Source organism: Pristiophorus japonicus, chromosome X (genome assembly GCF_044704955.1).
Source record: "Pristiophorus japonicus isolate sPriJap1 chromosome X, sPriJap1.hap1, whole genome shotgun sequence".
Classification (NCBI taxonomy): Eukaryota; Metazoa; Chordata; class Chondrichthyes; family Pristiophoridae; genus Pristiophorus; species Pristiophorus japonicus.
In genome coordinates, this window is record NC_092010.1 from 37,890,978 (window position 1) to 37,913,507 (window position 22,530).

Here is a 22,530-nt window from a genome sequence, read left to right on the forward strand (position 1 = left end):
ACGTGGAAATGGGAATTTAGAATGGAAATATAACAATATGACTTTCAAATGGGAGGCTGAATTGTATCTGTGCGCCCAACAACTCACATTTATATCGTACCTTTAACGCAGTAAAACATCCCAAGGGTCTTCACAGGAGCGGTTATCAAACAAAATTCAACACCGTGCCACATAGGATGAGACGTTAAACCGAGGCCCCGTCTGCTCTCTCGGGTGGATGTAAAAGATCCCACGCCCACTATTTTGAAGAAGAGCGGGGGAGTTCTCCCCGGTGTCCTGGGGCCAATATTTATCCCTCAATCAACATCACTAAAACAGATTATCTGGTCATTCTCACATTGCTGTTTGTGGGAGCTTGCTGTGCGCAAATTGGCGTTTCTTACATTACAACAGTGACTACATTCAAAAAAAATACTTCATCGGCTGTGAAGCGCTTTGGGACGTACTGAGGCCGGGAAAGGCGCTATATAAATGCAAGTCTTTCTTTTATAAGGGGATATTAGGACAGGTGACCAAAAGCTTGGTCAAAGAGGCAAGGTTGAAGGAGCGTCTTAAAAGAGGAGAGGTTTGGGCATTGGACTGATTATTTGCACCCTTTAACCCTGCTTCACCTGAAGGCTACGCTCCATGTATAACGCCAGCGGAGGAGGAGGTCAAAACTTGGGCGGTGAGCGCAGGAACTTGTTTTGGAGGGGTGGGAGAAGGTCTTAATCTGCACAAGTGAGCCCTGTCTGTTCCAAGTGAGCTCTGTTCTGTCTGGAGTCGGCAGTCAGAATGGTTCGAATTACACTTTGCAAAGTCACTGATTGCATGGGCAGAGAGGATTTAATTACACATTCCAGAGAAACTGCTGGATGTATCTTGTCCTCCAAGGGGACCAATCAGCAATCGGGTCTTGTCCTCCAAGGGGACCAATCAGAACAATAGCAAAATACTGCGGACGCTGGAAGCCGAAACAAAAACAGAAAAAGCTGGAAACACTCAGCCGGTCAGCCAGCATCTGCGGTGAGAGAGACAGTTAACGTTTCAAGTCTGGACTCTTCGACAGAACTGAGAAAAGCTCGAGATGCAACAGATTTTAACAGGTGCAGGGGCAGGGATGGAAAGAACAAAAGGGACGGTCTGTGATAGGGTGGAAGGTAGGAGAGATTAAATGTTGCACTTGGGGATAGCAGAATCATAAACAGCTGCTGCCTGCAAAAATAGGGGAAAAGTTATGATCTGAAATTGTTGAACTCAATGTTGAGTCCAGAAGGCTGTAAAGTGCCTACAACAACTTGTATTTATATAGCGCCTTTAACGTAGTGAAACGTCCCAAGGCGCTTCACAGGAGCATTATGAGATAAAAATTTGGCACCGAGCCACATAAGTAGCAATTTGCGCAGGGGCGGGGTCACAGAGGGAGGTTTTAAGGAGCGTCTTGAAGGAGGAAAGAGAGGTGGAGAGGTTTAGGGAGGTAGTTCCAGAGTTTGGGGCCCAGGCAACAGAAGGCACGGCCACCGATGGTGGAGCGATTATAATCAGGGATGCTCAAGAGGACAGAATTCGGGGAGCACAGACATCTCGGTGGGGTGGGGCTAGAGGAAGTTAGAGATAGGGAGGGGTGTAGGGGCTGGAGGAGGTTACAGAGATAGGTAGGGGTGTAGGGGCTGGAGGAGGTTACAGAGATAGGGAGGGGTGTAGGGGCTGGAGGAGGTTACAGAGATAGGAAGGGGTTGTGGGGCTGGAGGAGGTTACAGAGATAGGGAGGGGTATAGGGGCTGGAGGAGGTTACAGAGATAGGGAGGGGTGTAGGGGCTGGAGGAGGTTACAGAGATAGGGAGGGGTGTAGGGGCTGGAGGAGGTTACAGAGATAGGGAGGGGTGTAGGGGCTGGAGGAGGTTACAGAGATAGGAAGGGGTTGTGGGGCTGGAGGAGGTTACAGAGATAGGGAGGGGCGAGGCCATGGAGGGATGCGGTGGAGAATTGAAAAATGAGGTGCTGTTCTCGAGCTTAAGTTGAGCTTCATTGGAACAGTGATCATCATCATAGGTGGTCCCTCGAACGAGGATGACTTGCTTCCACGAGTTCACAGGTGTTTCAATGAAGGACCTAATATTCCAGATCCCGAACTACATCCTGAAGGGTGGAAGATGCCTGTGGGTGGATTTTTTTAACGTGGGGTGATCGTTGCACACCAGCCACCACACGGGCTTGACAGAGCGAGGTCTTGGTCCAGTGGCAAGGGTTAACCAGGACAACTGGAGACCAGCTCTGCTGCACGGACCTAGTGGGCACACATAGCGCAGTGTGGACTGGGCCCGGTCCCCTCATTTGCTGCACCTCCGCCACGATCAATCGTGGTGGAGGAGCAGCAAGAGATCGTGGCGGAGGAGCGGCGTGAGATGCGGTGAATGAGGGAAGAGTGAAGGGACCAATCAGAATGTTGGTGTTGCAAATAGACACGCCCTTGTACTGTACTGTTGAGAGGACTTTTTGCTTTCCCTGTCAATAGCGGGGCTCCGCCAGCAGGGGGAGCCGTTGCACCCCGCCTGCTTTGCACGTATTTGGGAGAAGCGCGGGTGCGCACGCAGCGCGCAGTTTTGCGGGCCCGCCGCAACATGGCGGCGAGGGCGGACAGAGTAAAGCAAACTCCCCGCGGACCCGCTTCATGATCACCTCCATGCCGCCCATCCCCTCACCCCCCAAAAAAAGTTAACATTATAAAAACAAACACTGACACTTGCAGCTGGACTGGGCGGGACAGCCGGCGGTTGCGAGGTAAGGCGAACTTGATGCGAGGCGGGTGATGGACAGCAAGACTGACCAATCAGAAGAGTCGGTGGCTGCCCAGCCGTCCGGTGAATGGCCAGGTTGGGACGTCGCGTCGCCCCGCCCCCCAGCGCGGCCGTGCGTCAGGTTAGGTTGCGCTCCCCGGCAGCTTGCGTGGACGTGGCGGCACTCGGTGCAACGCTTCATCTTGTTCAAAGTTCCAAACTTCTCTGCATTGTGTTTGCAGAGCTGTCCGTGTGCGGCCAGTGACACCTCTAATGGAGGAGTCACCCTGACCGGTTGCAACCTATGACGTGGGGTTTACTTTTGTATATGGTGGCATTAAATCAACAGGATTTCTGGTTCTGAGCCTTTACAACAACAACAACTTGTATTTATATAGCGCCTTTAACATCATGAAACGCCCCAAGGTGCTTCACAGGAGTGTTATCAGACAAAACATTTGACACCAAGCCGCATAAGTAGAAATTAGCGCAGGTGACCAAAAGCCTGGTCAAACAGGTCGGTTTTAAGGAGCGTCTTGAAGAAAGAAAGAGAGACGGAGAGGTTTAGGGAGGGAGACATATAAAATTCTGACGGGTTTAGACAGGTTAGATGCAGGAAGAATGTTCCCAATGTTGGGGAAGTCCAGAACCAGGGGTCACAGTCTAAGGATAAGGGGTAAGCCATTTAGGACCGAGATGAGGAGAAACTTCTTCACTCAGAGAGTTGTGAACCTGTGGAATTCTCTACCACAGAAAGTAGTTGATGCCAGTTCGTTAGATATATTCAAAAGGGAGTTAGATGTGGCCCTTACGACTAAAGGGTTCAAGGGGTATGGAGAGCAAGCAGGAATGGGGTACTGAAGTTGCATGATCAGCCATGATCATATTGAATGGTGGTGCAGGCTCAAAGGGCCGAATGGCCTACTCCTGCACCTATTTTGTATGTTTCTATGTTCCAGAGTTTGGGGCCCCAAGCAACAGAAGGCACGGCCAACGATGGTTGAGCGATTATGCTCAGGAGGGCAGAATTTGAGGAGCGCAGTCATCTCTGGGTGTGAGGCTGGAGGAGATTACAGAGATAGGGAGAGCTGGAGGAGGTTACAGAGATAGGGAGGGTGTAGGGGCTGGAGGAGGTTACAGAGATGGGGAGGGGCGAGGCGAGGATTTGAAAACAAGGATGAAGAATTTTGAAATCGAGGTGTTGCTTAACCGGAAGTCAATGTAGGTCAGTGAGCACAGGGGGTGATGGGTGAGCGGGACTTTGTGCGAGTTAGGACACGGGGCAGTGAGCACAGGGGGTGATGAGTGAGCGGGACTTGGTGCGAGTTAGGACACGGGGCAGTGAGCACAGGGGGTGATGAGTGAGCGGGACTTGGTGCAAGTTAGGACACGAGGCAGTGAGCACAGGGGGTGATGGGTGAGCGGGACTTGGTGCGAGTTAGGACACGGGGCAGTGAGCACAGGGGGTGATGAGTGAGCGGGACTCGGTGCGAGTTAGGACATGGGGCAGTGAGCACAGGGGGCGATGGGTGAGCGGGACTTGGTGCAAGTTAGGACACGAGGCAGTGAGCACAGGGGGTGATGGGTGAGCGGGACTTGGTGCGAGTTAGGATACGGGGGCAGCCGAGTTTTGGATCACCTCTAATTGACGTAGGGTAGAATGTGGGAGGCCAGCCAGGAGTGTGTTGCAATAGTCAAGTCTAGAGGTAACAAAGGCATAGGTGAGCAATCCTGCAAACTCCAACTCTATCAGTGTGCATGCATCTCACTTTAAGGTATTTTTTTTTTAAGCCAGTCATTTCCTGCTGTTCATCAGGATTGGGTCTCTTTCTTGAAAAAAGAAGTCTGAGGTGACCTAATAGAGGTCTTTAAAATGATGAAAGGTTTTGATGGAGTGGATACAGAGAGAATGTTTCCACTTGTGGGGAAGAGCATAACTAGAGGCTATCAATATAAGATAGTCACCAAGAAACCCAATGGGAAATTCAGGAGAAACTTCTTTACCCAGAGAATGGTGAGAATGTGGAACTCGCTGTCACAAGGAGTGGTTGATGTGAATAGTATCGATCCATTTCAGGGGAGGCTAGACAAGTATATGAGGGAGAAGGGAATAGAGGGTTATGCTGATAGATTTAGATGAGGAAAGATGGGAGGAGGCTCGAGTGGAGTATAAACGCCGGCATGGACTGGTTGGGCCGAATGGCCTGTTTCTGTGCCGTATATCCTGTGGAATCTGACTTTGGTCACCTGGCCTCCCCCCAGAACAGAGCCAGGAATTTACAAGCAGCTGCCAATTCATAGGACTTTCCCTTTAGATTCTTAAGTGCTTCAGGATGTGCCTGCTAAGATCTCTTTCTTGCAGGGAGTACCCGAGCAGTGGCCTTAAAGGCACCAGCACCTGAGCAGCTAGACGTGGAACCCCAACAGCCCCCGTGGTGTTGCACATAGAATCAACAACAACTTGTATTTATATAGCGCCTTTAACGTAGTAAAACGTCCCAAGGCGCTTCACAGGAGGAGTGTTAAAAGACAAAAAAAATTTGACACTGAGCCGCATAAGAAGAAATTACGGCAGATGACTAAAAGCTTGGTCAAAGAGGTAGGTTTTAAGGAGTGCCTTGAAGGAGGAAAAAGAGGTGGAGAGGTTTAGGGAGGGAGCGCCAGAGCTTGGGGTTACAAAGGTGGGCAGAGGAAACGTTACAAGGACCACCCTCAAAGCCTCCCTGATAAAGTGCAACATCCCCACCGACACCTGGGAGTCCCTGGGCCAAAGACCGCCCTAAGTTGAGGAAGTGCATCCGGGAGGGCGCTGAGCACCTCGAGTCTCGTCGCCAAGCGCAGGCAGCGGAAGGAGCGTGCGGCAAACCAGATTCCCCACCCACCCCTTCCCTCAACGACTATCTGTCCCACCTGTGACGGGGACTGTGGTTCTCGTATTGGACTGTTCAACCACCTAAGGACTCATTTTTAGAATGGAGGCAAGTCTTCCTCCATTCCGAGGGACTGCCTATGATGATGATGACAGAGCTCGGGGGCCCAGCAAGCTGAAGGCATGGTCACCAATGCTTGTGCAGTTATAATCCGGGATGCTCGAGCAGTTATAATCCGGGATGCTCAAGAGGGCAGAATTTGAGGAGCGCAGATATCTTTGGGGGGTTGTGAGGCTGAAGGAGATTACAGAGATAGGGAGGGGTGAGGGCATTTAGGGATTTGAAAATAAGGATGAGAATTTTGAAATCAAGGTGTTGCTTAACCGGGAACCAATGTAGGTCAAGGAGCACAGGGGTGATGGGTGAGCGGGACTTGGTGCGAGTTAGGACACGGGCTGCCAAGTTTTGGATCACCTCTAGTTTACGTATGTGGGAGGCCAGCCATGTGGAATAAGTCAAGTCTGAAGGTAACAAAGGCACGGATGAGGGTTCCGGCAGCGGAAGAGCTGAGGCAAGGGCAGAGATGGACGATGTTACGGAGGTGGAAATAGGCGGTCTTAGTTATGCTGCAGATATGTGGCCGGAGGCTCATTTCAGGGTCAAATATGACACCAAAGTTGCGAACAGTCTGGTTCAGCCTCAGACAGAAGTTGGGGAGAGGGATGGAGTCGGTGGCTGGGGAACGGAGTTTGTGGCGGGGACCAAAGACAATGGCTTCGCTCTTCCCAATAATTCATTGGAGAACATTTCTGCTCATCCAGAACTGGATGTCAGACAAGCAGTCTGACAATTTAGGGACCGTGGAGGGGTCGGAAGAAGTGGTGGTGAGGTAGAGCTGGGTGTTGTCAGTGTACATGTGGAAACAGATGCCGTGTTTTTGGATGATGTCGCCAAGGGGCAGCATGTAGATGAGAAATAGGGGGGGACCCAGGATAGATCCTTGGGGGACACCAGAGGTAACGATGCTGGGGCGGGAAGAGAAGCCGTTACAAGTGATATTCTGGCTACGATTAGATAGGTACGAATGGAACCAGGCGAGTGCAGTCCCACCCAGCTGGACGATGGTGGAGAGGCGTTGGAGGAGGATGGAGTGGTCAACCGTGTCAGAGGCTGCAGACAGGTCCAGAAGGACAAGGAGGGATAGTTTGTCATTGTCACAGTCACAAAAGATGTCATTTGTGACTTTTTGATGAGAGCCATTTTGGCACTGTGGCAGGGATGGAAACCAGATTGGAGGGCTTCAAACATGGAGTTCCGGGAAAGATGGTCACGGATTTTGGAGGTGACAACATGTTCAAGTACTTTGGACAGGAAAGGGAGGTTGGAGATGGGGCGATAGCTAGCAAGCACAGAGGGGTCAAGGGTTGTTTTTTTGAGGAGAGGGGTGATGACGGCAGATTTGGAGGCAAGGACAGTACCCAAGCACACAGAGAATCTCCAATATTTCAAAATGTCTTCCCTTTTTAAATCACAGCGTTGCACGTTTTTTTTCCTGTTTTCTTTTACCCAGAAGGAACCAACCTCCGGTACTTGGAACCAATTCATCCTGCGATCACGGAGAAGCCGGTGGGGACAGAAAGTACCTCTCGATCAGTGAGAAAATCCAGCAAGAGAGGATGATGCAAACACAGGTGGAAGAGCATTTGTGGAGTGTTTTTCCCATGGATGATGGCCTCTTTTCAGACTATTACACAGAGGAGAGCAGTTATGAATTTTGTGGTCATGTTTTAAAGATCACCCAGATCTTCAGTGCTGATCTGGGAGTTGCTGCTCCAGTCTGGGATGCTGTAAGTCGAGTAGCTGCAAATGCATTGGATGGAGGAAAAACAAGCTAGTCTTTCATCTGTCATGCTGCAATGTTAGCTTCGGTCAGTTGGCCCCATTTTACCCTCCGAGTGAGAAAGTTACGGGTTCAGGACCCACTCCAGGAGTTGAGCACATAATCTCGGCTGACATTTCAGCGCCGTACTGAGGGAGTGCTGCACTGTCGGAGGGATGGTACTGTGGGAGCGTCGCACTATCGGAGGGGCAGTGCTGAGGGAGTGCCGCACTGTCGGAGGGATGGTACTGAGGGAGCGTCGCACTATCGGAGGGGCAGTGCTGAGGGAGTGCCGCACTGTCAGAGGGGCGGTACTGAGGGAGTGCCGCACTGTCGGAGGGGCAGTACTGAGGGAGCCCCGCACAGTCGGAGGGATGGTACTGAGGGAGCGCAGCACTATCGGAGGGGCAGTACTGAGGGAGCCCCGCACAGTCGGAGGGATGGTACTGAGGGAGCGCAGCACTATCGGAGGGGCAGTACTGAGGGAGCCCCGCACAGTCGGAGGGATGGTACTGAGGGAGCGCAGCACTGTTGGAGGGGCAGTACTGAGGGAGCGCCGCACTGTCGGAGGGGCAGTACTGAGGGAGCGCCGCACTGTCGGAGGGGCAGTACTGAGGGAGCGCCGCACTGTCGGAGGGGCAGTACTGAGGGAGCGCCACACTGTCAGAGGGAGCGCCACACTGTCGGAGGGGCAGTACTGAGGGAGCGCCACACTGTCGGAGGGGCAGTACTGAGGGAGCGCCACACTGTCGGAGGGGCAGTACTGAGGGAGCGCAGTTCTGTCGGAGGTGTCGTCTTTCAGATGAGACGTTAAAACATGTCTACCCCTCTTGGGGGGGGATGTAAAAGATCCCACGGCCACTATTGGAAGAAGAGCAGGGGAGTTCTCTCCAGTGTCCTGGGCCAATATTTATCCCTGACTCAACATCACTGAAACAGATTATCTGGGTCATTATCACATTGCTGATTGTGGGAGCTTGCTGTGCGCAAATTGGCTGCCGTGTTTCCCACATTACAACAGTGACTGCACTTCAAAAGTACTTCATTGGCTGTAAAGTGCTTTGGGACTTCCCGAGGTCATGAAAGGTGCTATATAAATGCAAGTGACACTACCTGTTGGCACGACAATGCTTCACATCACCCTCTAAATGAATTAATTAACGTGAATGTGTGATGTTTTCAGGGTCTTGCTCTTTGTCAGTACTTTGAGGAGCAGAAGACGAGCTTCTGTGGGAAGAAGGTGATTGAACTGGGTGCAGGCACTGGAATTGTGGGGATTCTAGCTGTTCTATTAGGTAAGTTTTAAAAAGTGTCCAAGCAAATCTAACGGCGCAAATATAATGTGAGAGGAAAGGACAGTAATGCACATGGAATAAAAACCCAAACTGCTGGAAACCACTCAGTAGGTCAGGCAGCGTCTGTGGAGAGAGAAACCGAGGATGCTGCCTGACCTACTGAGTGGTTTCCAGCAGGTCTCTGCTTCCATTTCAGATTTCCAGCATCCGCAGTGTTTTGCTTTTGTAGTTATCCACATAGCATGTTTTATGTTCATTGCGGGGGGAATACAATAAAGTAAATGTTTGCTTGCTTCCAAATAGTACCCCTCAGACGAGAAGCTAATTCTACACATTATTACCATCAATCCTCTTATGGCTTAGCTGGTTACATTTAGCTGGTCACGCTGTGGCTCAGTGGGCAGCACGCTCACTTCTGAGTCAGAAGGTCGTGGGTTCAAGCCCCACTCCAGGGACTTGAGCACAAAAATCTAAGCTGACACTCCCAGTGCAGTGCTGAGGGAGCGCCGCACTGTCGGAGGGGCAGTACTGAGGGAGTGTCGGAGGGGCGGTACTGAGGGAGCGCCGCACTGTCGGAGGGGCGGTACTGAGGGAGCGCCGCACTGTCGGAGGGGCGGTACTGAGGGAGCGCCGCACTGTCGGAGGGGCAGTACTGAGGGAGCGCCGCAGTGTCGGAGGGGCGGTACTGAGGGAGCGCCGCACTGTCGGAGGGGCGGTACTGAGGGAGCGCCGCACTGTCGGAGGGGCGGTACTGAGGGAGCGCCGCACTGTCGGAGGGGCGGTACTGAGGGAGCGCCGCAGTGTCAGAGGGGCGGTACTGAGGGAGTGCTGCACTGTCGGAGGGGTTGTACTGAGGGAGTGTTGCACTGTCGGAGGGGCGGTACTGAGGGAGTGCCGCACTGTCGGAGGGGCAGTACTGAGGGAGCGCCGCACTGTCGGAGGGACGGTACTGAGGGAGCGCCACACTGTCGGAGGGGCAGCACTGAGGGAGCGCCGCACTGTCAGAGGGGCGGTACTGAGGGAGCGCCGCAGTGTCAGAGGGGCGGTACTGAGGGAGTGCTGCACTGTCGGAGGGGTAGTACTGAGGGAGTGTTGCACTGTCGGAGGGGTGGTACTGAGGGAGCGCCGCACTGTCGGAGGGGCAGTACTGAGGGAGCGCCGCACTGTCGGAGGGGCGGTACTGAGGGAGCGCCGCACTGTCGGAGGGGCGGTACTGAGGGAGCGCCGCACTGTCGGAGGGGCAGCACTGAGGGAGTGCTGCACTGTTGGAGGTGCCGTCTTTCAGATGAGACGTTAAATCAAGGCCCCGTCTGCTCTCTCAAGTGGATGTGAAAGATCCCATGGCACTATTTCGAAGAAGAGTAGGGGAGTTATCCCTTGACCAACATTACTAAAAAAAACAGATGATCTGGTCATTATCACGTTGCTCTGTGTGGGAGCTTGCTGGGCGCAAATTGGCTGTCGCGTTTTCCACATTACAACAGTGACTACACTCCAAACATGCTTCATTGGCTGTAAAAGTGCTTTGAGACATCCAGTGGTCGTGAAAGACGCTATATAAATGCAAGTCTTTTTACCTTGCTGAGCCATATGGACCAGGAGGATCCCAGGTTCAATCTGTGGTCCCTCCTGAGATTGCTGATCTCAGCCAAGAATGCTACAGTGCCTCTGGTATAACAAAGGAAAATCAGCCAAGATATCTGCTGCCGGTTGCTATCCAGTGTGTGTGAGGTGAGAATAGGGTCTGCCCTACACACTCATATAGCCTGCGACAGACTCACTGTCTGGGCTTGTACATGAAGAATGGCCCGTACAGGTGTGAGGTACTCGAGGTTGTTTGGAACCATGCCCCAGCCAGGAGTCACACCTTCAGGAAAGGTTTACAAGTCATATTGTAGTCCTGCGTTAACCCTTACAGCTCCTCCATTTCAGAATTTAAAATAATGTTTTTGTCTTTCAGTTTCATTTACCTGGCTTCCGTGTAAGGCTCCATTTTGGCCAACTTTATTGGAGCAGGCGAGCTGGAGTGATGCCTGCTGGGGGGATTCTTTCTCCTTTACACATTTGCTCTGAACTTTAGCTGCCTTGAGCTCATCCCAAAACTCTGCTTCCCCCATGTCCTAACTCGCACCGAGTCCCGCTCACCCATCACCTCCTGTGCTCGCTGCCCCGTGTCCTAACTCGCACCGAGTCCCGCTCACCCATCACCCCCTGTGCTCACTGCCCCGTGTCCTAACTCGCACCGAGTCCCGCTCACCCATCACCCCCTGTGCTCACTGCCCCGTGTCCTAACTCGCACCGAGTCCCACTCACCCATCACCCCCTGTGCTCGCTGCCCCGTGTCCTAACTCACACCGAGTCCCACTCACCCATCACCCCCTGTGCTCACTGCCCCGTGTCCTAACTCGCACCGAGTCCCGCTCACCCATCACCCCCTGTGCTTGCTGCCCCGTGTCCTAACTCGCACCGAGTCCCGCTCACCCATCACCCCCTGTGCTTGCTGCCCCGTGTCCTAACTCGCACCGAGTCCCGCTCACCCATCACCCCCTGTGCTCACTAACCCCGTGTCCTAACTCGCACCGAGTCCTGCTCACCCATCACCCACTGTGCTCGCTGCCCTACATTGGCTTCTAGTCCGGTAACACCTCGAATTAAAAAATCTCATCCTTGTTTTCGAATCCCTCCATGGCCTCGCCCCTCTCTATCTCTGTAATCTCCTTCAGCCTCACAACACCACCCTCCCCCCCGAGATATCTGCGCTCCTCAATTCTGGCCTCTTGCGATTTCAGTCGCTCCACCATGGGTAGCCGTGCCTTCAGCTGTCTAGGCCGCAAGCTCTGGAACTCCCTCCCTAAACCTCTCCTCCTCTCTGCCTCTCTCCTCCTTTAAGATGCTCCTTAAAACCTACCTGTTTGACCAAGCTTTTGGTCATCTGCCCTAATATCGCCTTGTGTGGCTTGGTGTCAAATTTATTTGATAACACTCCTGTGAAGAGGCTTGGGGCATTTTACTACGTTAAAAGGCGCTATATAAATGTAAGTTGTTGCCTGTGATGGTACTTGCCCCTTAGAGTTACCTTCTCCTGTAGAGCATCTTGCTTTTTCTACCCCCCGTGTCCACAATGCAGGATTAGATCGCTGACCAACTAGTGACTGCTACCCTCCTGGGGAGTTGCGGGATTTCTTTGGATGGCGATGGCTCCAAGATGACACAGTTGGCAGTGGAAGTTTGGAACCCACTCGACCTTCCCTGTGGTAGACCTGTCGATGCAACACCTGAGCCAGGGGGTCTGTTGTACTCTGCAGCACTGTTGCTGACTGACCAGCCAGCCTAACAGAACCTGGAAAAGGTAGATCTGTTACTGGGGGCTGGCCTTCTTCCCATTCAACTCCAGATAATCCGAGGAGCCAGCACCCTAACCGGCAGGGTGGTCCTTGCTGGAGGAGCAAGGGGAAGCCTACCCGTGCTCCATGCTGGTAGGCCGCACAGTTTTATCTGGTTAAACTTCAGCCCAGGGGGTCTCTTAAGCTTTGGCTCTTGGGGAGAGAGTGTATTGGGCAAACAAACTAACTGTGTGGATTTCTCTAGAATTCTCATCCTGGTGTTCAAATCCCTCTTCGCGCCCCTCCTTATCTCTGTAACCTCCTCCAGCCCCACAACCCTCCCTATATCGCTCTTCCTCCAATTCTGGCCTCTTGAGCATCCCCGATTTTAATCCCTCCACCATCGGTGGCCGTGCCTTCATCTGCTTGGGCCCCAAGCTCTGGAACTCCCTCCCTAAACGTGTCTCCACCTCTCTGCTCCTTAAAACCTACCTCTTTGACCAAGCTTTTGGTCACCTGTCCTAATATCTCACGAGACTCGGTGTCAAATTTTGTTTGATGACGATCCTGTGAAGCCCCTTGGGACGCTTTCACTGCGTTAAAGGCGCTATATAAATGCAAGTTGGATTTTGGGACTTTTAAACCTGGCTGACTCCAAAAGCTTGAGAGGAAACTGAAACTGGAGAAATGTCATTGTTTCTTTGTGTCCATCAGGTGGCGATGTAACCATCACAGACCTGCCGTGTGCCTTGAAGCAAATAAAGAACAACATCTCTGCCAACGTCCCCTCTTCCTGCGCACATCGCTCGCAGGTCTGTGCCCTCTCCTGGGGGCGTGACCACGGTCGCTTTCCCACTGACTACGACTTTGTCCTGGGTACCGACATTGTGTACCTCCCCGAGACCTACTCCTCACTGGTCCAGACGTTGCAGCACCTCGCTGCGCACAGAGCCACCATTTACCTCGCTTCCAAAATGCGCAGAGAGCACGAGACTCTTTTGTTCTACGAGGAGATCCTGCCTCGGCACTTTCAGTGCCAGCTCCTTTGCAGGAATGAGGAGCAAAATATCAACCTGTACAAAGTGACCAAAAAAGTGCTGGAGAACAGAGACTAATGTAGAGAGGGAAACCTATCATTTAACACGAGATTCACGAGGGACCCCTTCTGTAGGTGACCCATGAAGTAGTTTGAAGATTTATTTTCGATCTTACTATAAGGATATTTTTTTTTCATTTCCTTTTTCACAACCGCGCTTCCCCCCTCCTTTCATTTTAATCCCTTTTAATTCCTGACATTGGTGGCTTATCCTGGGATAGTTTGCTAGCAATCCTCTGGTACCCTGGCTAAGTGGGAGAGGGTACTGTAATGTATTTGTTTCATGGGTTTTTTGCTTAAGAATTCATAGCAACACATTGCTGTTCAGAACTAGTTGGTTTATTAGCAAAGGTTTAACAATCACACGACACATTACCGGTTCATCCACCAGGCTCACAACCACCTGCCCCATCGTGGATCCCCTGAACCCAACTGGCTGGGGTTTTATGGAGTCTTGTGAACATCATGTGACTGGCTAAGCCACTCACAACTTAACAGCTCTACAATTATTTTGTTGCAATCTGTAAAACATAAATCGTTAACTTAAATGCCCCCGGATTAAAGGAGGGGGAGGGGCACTGAAACAGAAACTTTCAAACAAATGCCCCTTTGTTTTTTGTTTTTATGGGTTTTCTTTTGAGGGCACCAACACACAAATTATACAAGTGCTCCCTGGCTAAAAGGGGGGGGGGGGGAGGGGAGGGCACTAAAACCGGCAAATTAAACAAATTAACCTTTAAATTGAATCAATTTAAAATTCTGTTACCGGGGGTGACGATGCACTCCAGTCCCTCCGGCGGCCACCTCTCGCGGAAGGCCGCGAGCGTACCGGTGGACACCGCGTGCTCCATCTCCAGGGACACCCTGGCTCGGATGTAACCGCAGAAGAGAGGCAGGCAGTCGGGCTGAACGACCGCCCACTGCCTGGACCGGCTGATGGCCACTTTGGCCATGCCCAGGAGCAGTCCCACGAGGAGGCCTTTGAACTGCTTGGAAGGCAACCATGCTTACCAATGCACCACCACCACACAATTTAATGTTGCTCACGGGTGCTTATATAACAGGTACCCTGGCTGGTTGTATTCTCCCCCGCTCCCCCCATACATGGCCCAAAGGTGCTGAGGTCAGTTGGAGTGTTGCTGCTGCCTCCCTGACTCAGTAGCTCACCCACTGGTGTAGTCATTCAGTGAGATCAACTGCACCCTCTCTCATTTTGTTTAAACAAATATAATGGTTTTGTTTAAGCAGTGAGACGGTGCTGGGGGAGAGAGTTTGAGGAGGGACAGGGCAGCTGAACGAACACAGACAGCTGACACAACATTGTTTGAATTGCCTGGGTTATTGTCTGCCTAACTCGTGTTTATTCAGCTTTCTGCCGCAGTCACACTTCAGCAGAGAGGCATCCCGGCTTCCACCAAAACCAACACTCGCAGTATCCAGAATAGTTCAGCAAAAATGAGCGTACAAATAATTCTTCCTGTACTGGAGGCGCCAACCCGTGCTGGGGGGAGCTTTCCATGTGCACAGGGGGCCCTCCAGTAACTCAACTAACCGGACAGTCTTAATGTGTGGACCGTGCGGGTCAGGCTATTTGGCCATGGGGGCATCAGAGTTGAGCTTGAAGCTGCCCTCGCCTGACATGTCTTTATACACACACACATCTTTCCATTGTGGGTCAATAGACAGTGACCAGAAGCAGAGACTCTGGTTGTTTCCCTCCCTCCCTCTCCCCCCCGCCCCCAATCCTAAACCAGAGACGTTAAGGCCACATGTAGCATCCCTAGGTTGTCTCAAAGTTGACCATATATTTTTTTGAAGTATATGACGTTTAAGCAAGGTGCGAACGTTGGAACTCTAGGAATTGTATGGAAAGCTCTGTGGCTTTAATTGTCATCTGGGAAGGGAGGTGGCAATGAGTTGGAATGAACATAAGAAATAGAAATAGGAGCAGGAGTCGGCCATTCGGCCCCTCGAGCCTGCTCCGCCATTTAATACGATCATGGCTGATCTGATCATGGACTCAGCTCCACTTCCCTGCCCGCTCCCCATAACCCTTTACTCCCTTATCATTCAAAAATCTGTCCATCTCCGCCTTAAATATATTCAATGACCCAGCCTCCACAGCTCTCTGGGGCAGCGAATTCCATAGATTTATAACGCTCAGAGAGAAGAAATTTCTCCTCATATCCGTTTTAAATGGGCGGCTCCTTATTCTAAGACTATGTCTCCTCGTTTTAGTTTCCCCTATGAGTGGAAATATCCTCTCTGCATCCACCTTGTCGAGCCCCCTCATTATCTTATATGTTTTGATAAGATCACCTCTCATTCTTCTGAACTCCAATGTGTTTAGGCCCAACCTGCTCAACCTATCTTCATAAGTCAACCCCCTCATCTCTGGAATCAACCTAGTGAACCTTCTCTGAACAGCCTCCAATGCAAATATATCCTTCCTTAAATACGGAGACCAAAAATGTACACAGTACGCCAGGTGTGGCCTCACCAATACCCTGTACAGTTGTAGCAGGACTTCTCTGCTTTTATACTCTATCCCCTTTGCAATAAAGGCCAACATTCCATTTGCCTTCCTGATCACTTGCTGTACCTGCATACTAACTTTTTGTGTGTCATGCACAAGGACACCCCCAGGTCCCTCTATACTGCAACACTTTGAAATTTTTCTCCATTTAAATTATAATTTGCCAATAATGTCGGAGATGATACCATCCTCCTGGTTGAAGGAAGATACATTTTGGATGGTGAAAAACTAAAGAAAACCGAAGAATTATGAATATTGAGTTTATGCCGCAGTGAGGGGTGTCAGTGCTGGAGAACAGAATATTTTTCCACATTTTGCATCGACTGGTTGATTTTCCCCCACGTGTGCTTTGAGCTTTGGATCTTCCATTCAGACAGTCGGCCGGCCAGTGTTGATTGCATGCCAGGAACAGCGTGGATCAAATGTCAAGTTCCCCTTACATTACACCAACAATGTGCCTTAAATCGTGCCTCAGACAAGCACTCTTAAGCCACCAGCTTGACTTTTCCTCGTTTGACAACACCATTCACACTGTGGACTTGCACTCTTCATTAACTGGATCAAGGCAGCCTCCAAACTCATCCCACATAGGCCTGTTGGAGGGGACTTAAATTCCACCAGTCTGGGCTGGATTCAAACCCAGGTCAGAGGTGAAAGGCCAACTTTGTAATACACTATATTACCCACCGAACACCTGCCAAAAAAATTACATTTTTAATCATCGTTACAGAGATTTTCTAAAGGTTTTTTTTTCTTGAATATAAATCGTGCCTCAAATGTAAAAAGCTTATCAAAGCAAAAGTGCCTCCAAGTTAACTGTGGCTCTTTCTCTGGACTATGTATCATCATTTCTGTGTACTTGGGGTTACCAAGTTTCTGTGTGATAATCACTTTGTATCATGTTTATTTTAATTTGCCTCCTGAACCAAGGGAATGTATTGCATTGACCAAAGAAAAACTGACTGACCAGTTGCCAACGCTTTGAAACTTGTTCAATATTATGAATCTGTAAAAAATTGACCAAATTAATCATAAAGCCAAAAGCTTTCAAATCGCACGTTGTCATTTTTCCCTTGAAAGGACAAGCTTACATTTCTACAGAGCCCTTCACAATCTCAACGATCCAAAACGCTTCACAGTCAATGAAATCATTGTTATAATGAAGGTGCTATCTCTTGCTGGAGGTGGCTGCCTCTGGTACCTTGCCCAAGCGGCCATTCCTGTGTGAGATTAGATAGGCTATTCAACTGTGGAAGGCATCCTGGCTGACGGTTTTTTCCCCCTCCTCCACAACCAAGGGGCGCTGAGGCCAGTTATAATGCTCATAGCACCCTGGGTGAGATCAGCTAATCCAGCACAGGCTGGATCAAACCTGGGACCATCAGGTCTGCATGGCTTATTACCACAACATGTGGTGCAATTACAAAATAAGTGGGTGGGGGGGAGGGTGCGCATTAAATGTGGAGAAAGTTAGAGGAGGAGAAGAGAAATGGGGTGTCGATTAACTAGAAATTAATTTAGAATAACAGGAAGAGTCATCAGTCATTTTATCTTTGATTTTTAAAGCATGATCACACACAATGTTGAGAAGCGTAGCATTGTAGGTGTGGTCTCAGAATAGCTAAATTCAGAATGAATTACACAAGATAATTATGGATGAGGGAGTCCATTCGGCCCATCTTAGATCATCCAGAATGACTCCAAAGGCCCCCCTCCCTCCTACCATCCAATTGTTTCTTAGAAGGTTCCTGGGTTTTCACCACCACTGCTCTTCCTGGGAGTCCACGCCACGTGTTGACCACTCTGTGTGAAGAGGAATTTTCTGACATCAATCCTAAATCTACCATTTACTAGTTTGAATCTATGTCCCTTTGTCTTAATCACAAAACTGCGCAGAATGCACTTAACATAAATATGAGATTGACATAAGACAGTCAGTCGCCATTGCTACAAGTTTAGGAGAAAGACTTCGATTGCAAAAATTCAATGAACAAGTCAGTGTTTACCTTTTAAGTAAGGCAAGTACAAGATTGTTTATTTTGCTGCGTACAATTTTCTTCCTCTAAAAAGCCGCTTATTTATGTAGGCACGCAGCAGTCAATTTGTGCACAGCAATGTCCCATAAACAGCACTGAGATGATTGACCAGTTAATCTGTTTTTGGTGGTGTTGGTTGAGGGAGGAATCTTGGCCAGGACACTGGAGGAACAACCTGCTCTTCAATAGTGCTACGAGATCTTTTTCGTCCACTTGAACCGATGGGGACCTTCATTTAGCATCTCAGTTGAAGGACTGCACTTCCAACAGTGCAGCACTCTCTCTGTACTGCACTGAAGTGTCAGCCTAGATTATGGGCTCAAATCCATGCTGGGATTCTAACCCACAACCTCCTGACTTCTCTAACCCAGAGGGCCATGGAAACTGTATCGTTGAGCATATTCAAGGCTGAGATAGACAGATTTTTGGAGTCTACGGGAATCAAGGGATATGGAGATCAGGCGGGAAGGTGGAGTTGAGGTCAAAGAGCAGCTGTGATCTGTGTTAAGCAGAAATGCAAAAACAGTTCGATTTCAAAATTCTCATCCTTGTTTCAAATCCCTCCATGGCCCTCGCCTCTCCCTATCTCTGTAATGTCCTTCAGCCCCACAACCCCCTGAGATGTCTGGCTCCTCTAATTCTGCCCTCTTGACCATCCCTGATTATAATCGCTCAACCATCGGTGGCCGTGCCTTCTGTTGCCTGGGCCCATAAGAACATAAGAATTAGGAACAGGAGTAGGCTATCTAGCCCCTCGAGCCTGCTCCACCATTCAACAAGATCATGGCTGATCTGGCCGTGGACTCAGCTCCACTTACCCGCCCTCTCCCCGTAACCCTTAATTCCCTTATTGGTTAAAAATCTATCTGTCTGTGATTTAAATACATTCAATGAGCTAGCTTTAACTGCTTCCTTGGGCAGAGAATTCCACAGATTCACAACCCTCTGGGAGAAGAAATTCCTTCTCAACTCGGTTTTAAATTGGCTGTCTCGTATTTTGAGGCTGTGCCCCCTAGTTCTAGTCTCCCCGACCAGTGGAAACAACCTCTCTGCCTCTATCTTGTCTATCCCTTTCATTATTTTAAATGTTTCTATAAGATCACCGCTCATCCTTCTGAACTCCAACGAGTAAAGACCCAGTCTACTCAATCTTTCATCATAAGGTAACCCTCTCATCTCCGGAATAAGCCTAGTGAATCGTCTCTGTACCCCCTCCAAAGCTAGTATATCCTTCCTTAAGTAAGATGACCAAAACTGCACGCAGTACTCCAGGTGCGGCCTCACCAATACCCTATACAGTTGCAGCAGGACCTCCCTGCTTTTGTACGCCATCCCTCTCGCAATGAAGGCCAACATTACATTCGCCTTACTGATTACCTGCTGCACCTGCAAACTAACTTTTTGGGATTCATGCACAAGGACTCAAAAGAGTTTCATGCACAAGGATCCCCAGGTCCCTCTGCACTGCAGCATGTTGTAATTTCTCCCCATTCAAATAATATTCCCTTTTACTGTTTTTTTTTCCCAAGGTGGATGACCTCACATTTTCCGACATTGTATTCCATCTGCCAAACCTTAGCCCATTCGCTTAACCTATCCAAATCTCTTTGCAGCCTCTCTGTGTCCTCTACACAACCCGCTTTCCCACTAATCTTTGTGTCATCTGCAAATTTTGTTACACTACACTCTGTCCCCTCTTCCAGGTCATCTATGTATATTGTAAACAGTTGTGGTCCCAGCACCGATCCCTGTGGCACACCACTAACCACCGATTTCCAACCCGAAAAGGACCCATTTATCCCGACTCTCTGCTTTCTGTTCGCCAGCCAATTCTCGATCCATGCTAATACATTTCCTCTGACTCCGCGTACCTTTATCTTCTGCAGTAACCTTTTGTGTGGCACCTTATCGAATGCCTTTTGGAAATCTAAATACACCACATCCATCGGTACACCTCTATCCACCATGCTCGTTATATCCTCAAAGAATTCCAGTAAATTAGTTAAACATGATTTCCCCTTCATGAATCCATGTTGCGTCTGCTTGATTGCACTATTCCTATCTAGATGTCCCGCTATTTCTTCCCTAAGCTCTTGAATTCCCTCCCTAAACCTCTCCGCCTCTTTTTCCTCCTTCATAGACGCTCCTTAAAACCTACCTCTTTCACCAAGCTTTTGGTCACCTGCCCTAATTTCTCCTCATGCAGCTCGGCACCTTGGGACGTTTCACTATGTCAAAGGCTCTATATAAATACAAGTCGTTGTGATCTTATTGAATGACGGAGCAGGCTGGAGGGACTGTATGGCTCCTTCTTGTGTTCTTATAAAGAAAGACTTGGATTTATATAGCGCCTTTCACGACCACCGGACATCTCAAAGCACTTTACAGCCAATGAAGTACATTGTGGGAAATGCTGCAGACAAATTACGCACAGCAAGCTCCCACAAACAGTAAAGTGATAATGACCAGATAAACTGTTTTTGTTATGTTGATTGAGGACACCCCCCTGCTCTTCTTCGAAATAGTGCCATGGGATCTTTTATGTCCACCTGAGAGAGCAGACGGGGCCTCGGTTTAACGTCTCATCTGAAAGACGACACCTCCGACAGTGCGGCGCTCCCTCAGTACTGCCCCTCCGACAGTGCGGCGCTCCCTCAATACTGCACTGGGAGTGTCGGCATCGATTTTTGTGCTTAAGTCCCTGGAGTGGGACTTGAACCCACAACCTTCTGACTCTGAGGCAAGGGTGCTACCCACTGAGCCATGACTGACACTTATGCTGTCGAAAAGTAAAAACCGTTTTTTTTGTAAAATAAGCCCTTCAACAGTTTGAGACATTTGACTGAGAGAGGGGGGGGAAAAAAAACATGTTTTATTTTCTGCTGCTTCAATATTCGGTTTCAACCAGCAGTGGGCGCCAGCGGCAGCTGGGGGCTGCCCAGCGAGCTGCGGGAGGCTGCTCTTGACGCAGCCGCACAGCCGCTGCCGCCGCTCAGCTTTCGTCTTGTTGGCTCCCCGCCGGCCGGCATGGCCGTCCTGTGCACCCTGCGGGCCGCTCGGGCCGGGATCTCCAGGGTAAAACAAACCCTCTCCAGCCGCGACCCCATCGCCCCCGAAAGGTTTTTAACTCCCGGCGGGAGATCTTTTGAAGGCACGGGCTGTGCGGGTCAACCTAACTTGCTGGGAGAGGAAGGCGGGACGGGGGTTGATTGGCAGGACGGCTTGGCCAATCAAGAGGCGGTGTGCCAGCGGCTGCTGTCTGATTGGAGCGATTGTGGTGTGACGCCGCCCTCAGCCGGCAAGTTCGGTTGAGCCCGAGGCATGTTGCCTGGTTGTCCAGGTCATCCCTCTCAGCCAACTCGCCTTCATGCTGAAAAGGCACAGGCATTGCTTAAGATGCACTTAGCTTATTATTCAGCTCATTGAAATCAAAATATAACTGTCAGGAGTGTCAGTAACTAGAGGACACAGAATTAGGGTCATTGGCAAAAGATGAGAATTGTTATGATCTGGAACGCACTGCCTGAAAGGTTGCTGGAAGCAGATTCAATAGTAACTTTCAAAAGGGAATTGGATATATGTTATATAAAGGAGAACATTTGCAAGGCTATGGGGAAACTACGGGGGAGTGGGACTAATTGCACAGCTCGTTCAAAGAGCTGACACGGACACATCATCATCATCCCTTGCTTTTTGTGGTATACATCAATGAACAGCATAGCAGCCCCGACCTGCGAGAGACCATCAGCGGCAGGTCAGGGCATAAAAGGAGCAGTGAGCGGTGACCATAGGCAGCGTGGTGGTGTACCACGGCAAGGTACAGTGCGAGCTGGTGCAGGAGGGTGACGGCAGCGAAGAGGGACGTCATCAAGATCCAGGTCGCTGATTGGAGCGTGGGCAGGAGCAGCGCGAGATTGTAGAGGGACGTAATCAGGGCCCAGGAGAGGCGAGGGCCCAGGGGCAGCACGGGCCAGCCAACACTGCGATATGTGGGCGCACTTGGCCCGTGCAGCAGAGCTGGTCTCCAGTCGTCCTGGTTAACCCTTGCCACTGGACCAAGACCTAGCTCTGTCAAGCCCGTGTGGTGGCTGGTGTTCAACGGTCACCACACGTTAAAAAAATCCACGCACAGGCATCTTCCACCCTTCAACATGTAGTTCGGGATCTGGAATATTAGGTCCTTCATTGAAACACCTGTGAACTCATCCCTTTTTGGCGTGGAAGCAAGTCATCCTCGTTTCGAGGGACTGCCTTTGATGATGATGAGACTTGAATATAGGGGGTATGTTTAAGAAGTTTGCAGATGATACTAAAATAGGCTGTGTGGTTGATAATGAAGAAGAAAGCTGCGGACTGCAGGAAGATATCAATGTACTGGTCAGTTGAGCAGAACAGTGGCAAATGGAATTTAATCCAGAGAAGTGTGAGGTAATGCATTTGGGGAGGGCTAACAAGGAAAGGGAATACACATTAAATGGTCGGACACTGAGAAGTGTAGAGGAACAAAGGGGACCTGGGAGTGCATTTCCATAGATCCCTGAAAGTAGCAGGCCAGGTGGATAAGGTGGTTAAGAAGGCATACGGAATGCTTGCCTTTATTAGCTGAGGCATAGAATATAAGAGCAGGTGGGTTATGCTTGAACTGTATAAAACACTGGTTAGGCCACAGCTGGAGTACTGCGTGCAGTGTGGTCATCGCATTACAGGAAGGACGTGATTGCACTGGAGAGGGTACACAG

The 22,530-nt window shown here is 50.2% G+C and overlaps 1 protein-coding gene across 9 annotated transcripts in view; it reads left to right on the forward strand.

Annotated features, from left to right (window-relative positions):
• Positions 1-921: 921 nt before the first annotated feature.
• The window catches only part of tsfm (Ts translation elongation factor, mitochondrial), a 29,608-nt gene continuing 7,999 nt past the window's right edge, over positions 922-22,530 (forward strand). The window contains exons 1-4 of one of the 9 annotated variants that reach the window (XM_070869673.1): positions 2,577-2,760; positions 7,197-7,473; positions 8,689-8,800; positions 12,838-13,842. In XM_070869673.1, the coding sequence (XP_070725774.1) occupies positions 7,303-7,473; positions 8,689-8,800; positions 12,838-13,238 (684 nt within the window). In that variant the 5' untranslated portion in view covers positions 2,577-2,760; positions 7,197-7,302 and the 3' untranslated portion in view covers positions 13,239-13,842. Of the gene's footprint in view, positions 1,006-2,576; positions 2,761-7,196; positions 7,474-7,527; positions 7,555-8,688; positions 8,801-12,837; positions 13,843-20,719; positions 20,867-22,159; positions 22,220-22,530 lie in introns of those variants that run through there. The other 8 variants (XM_070869668.1, XM_070869667.1, XM_070869672.1 and 5 more) reach the window with 8 other exon arrangements.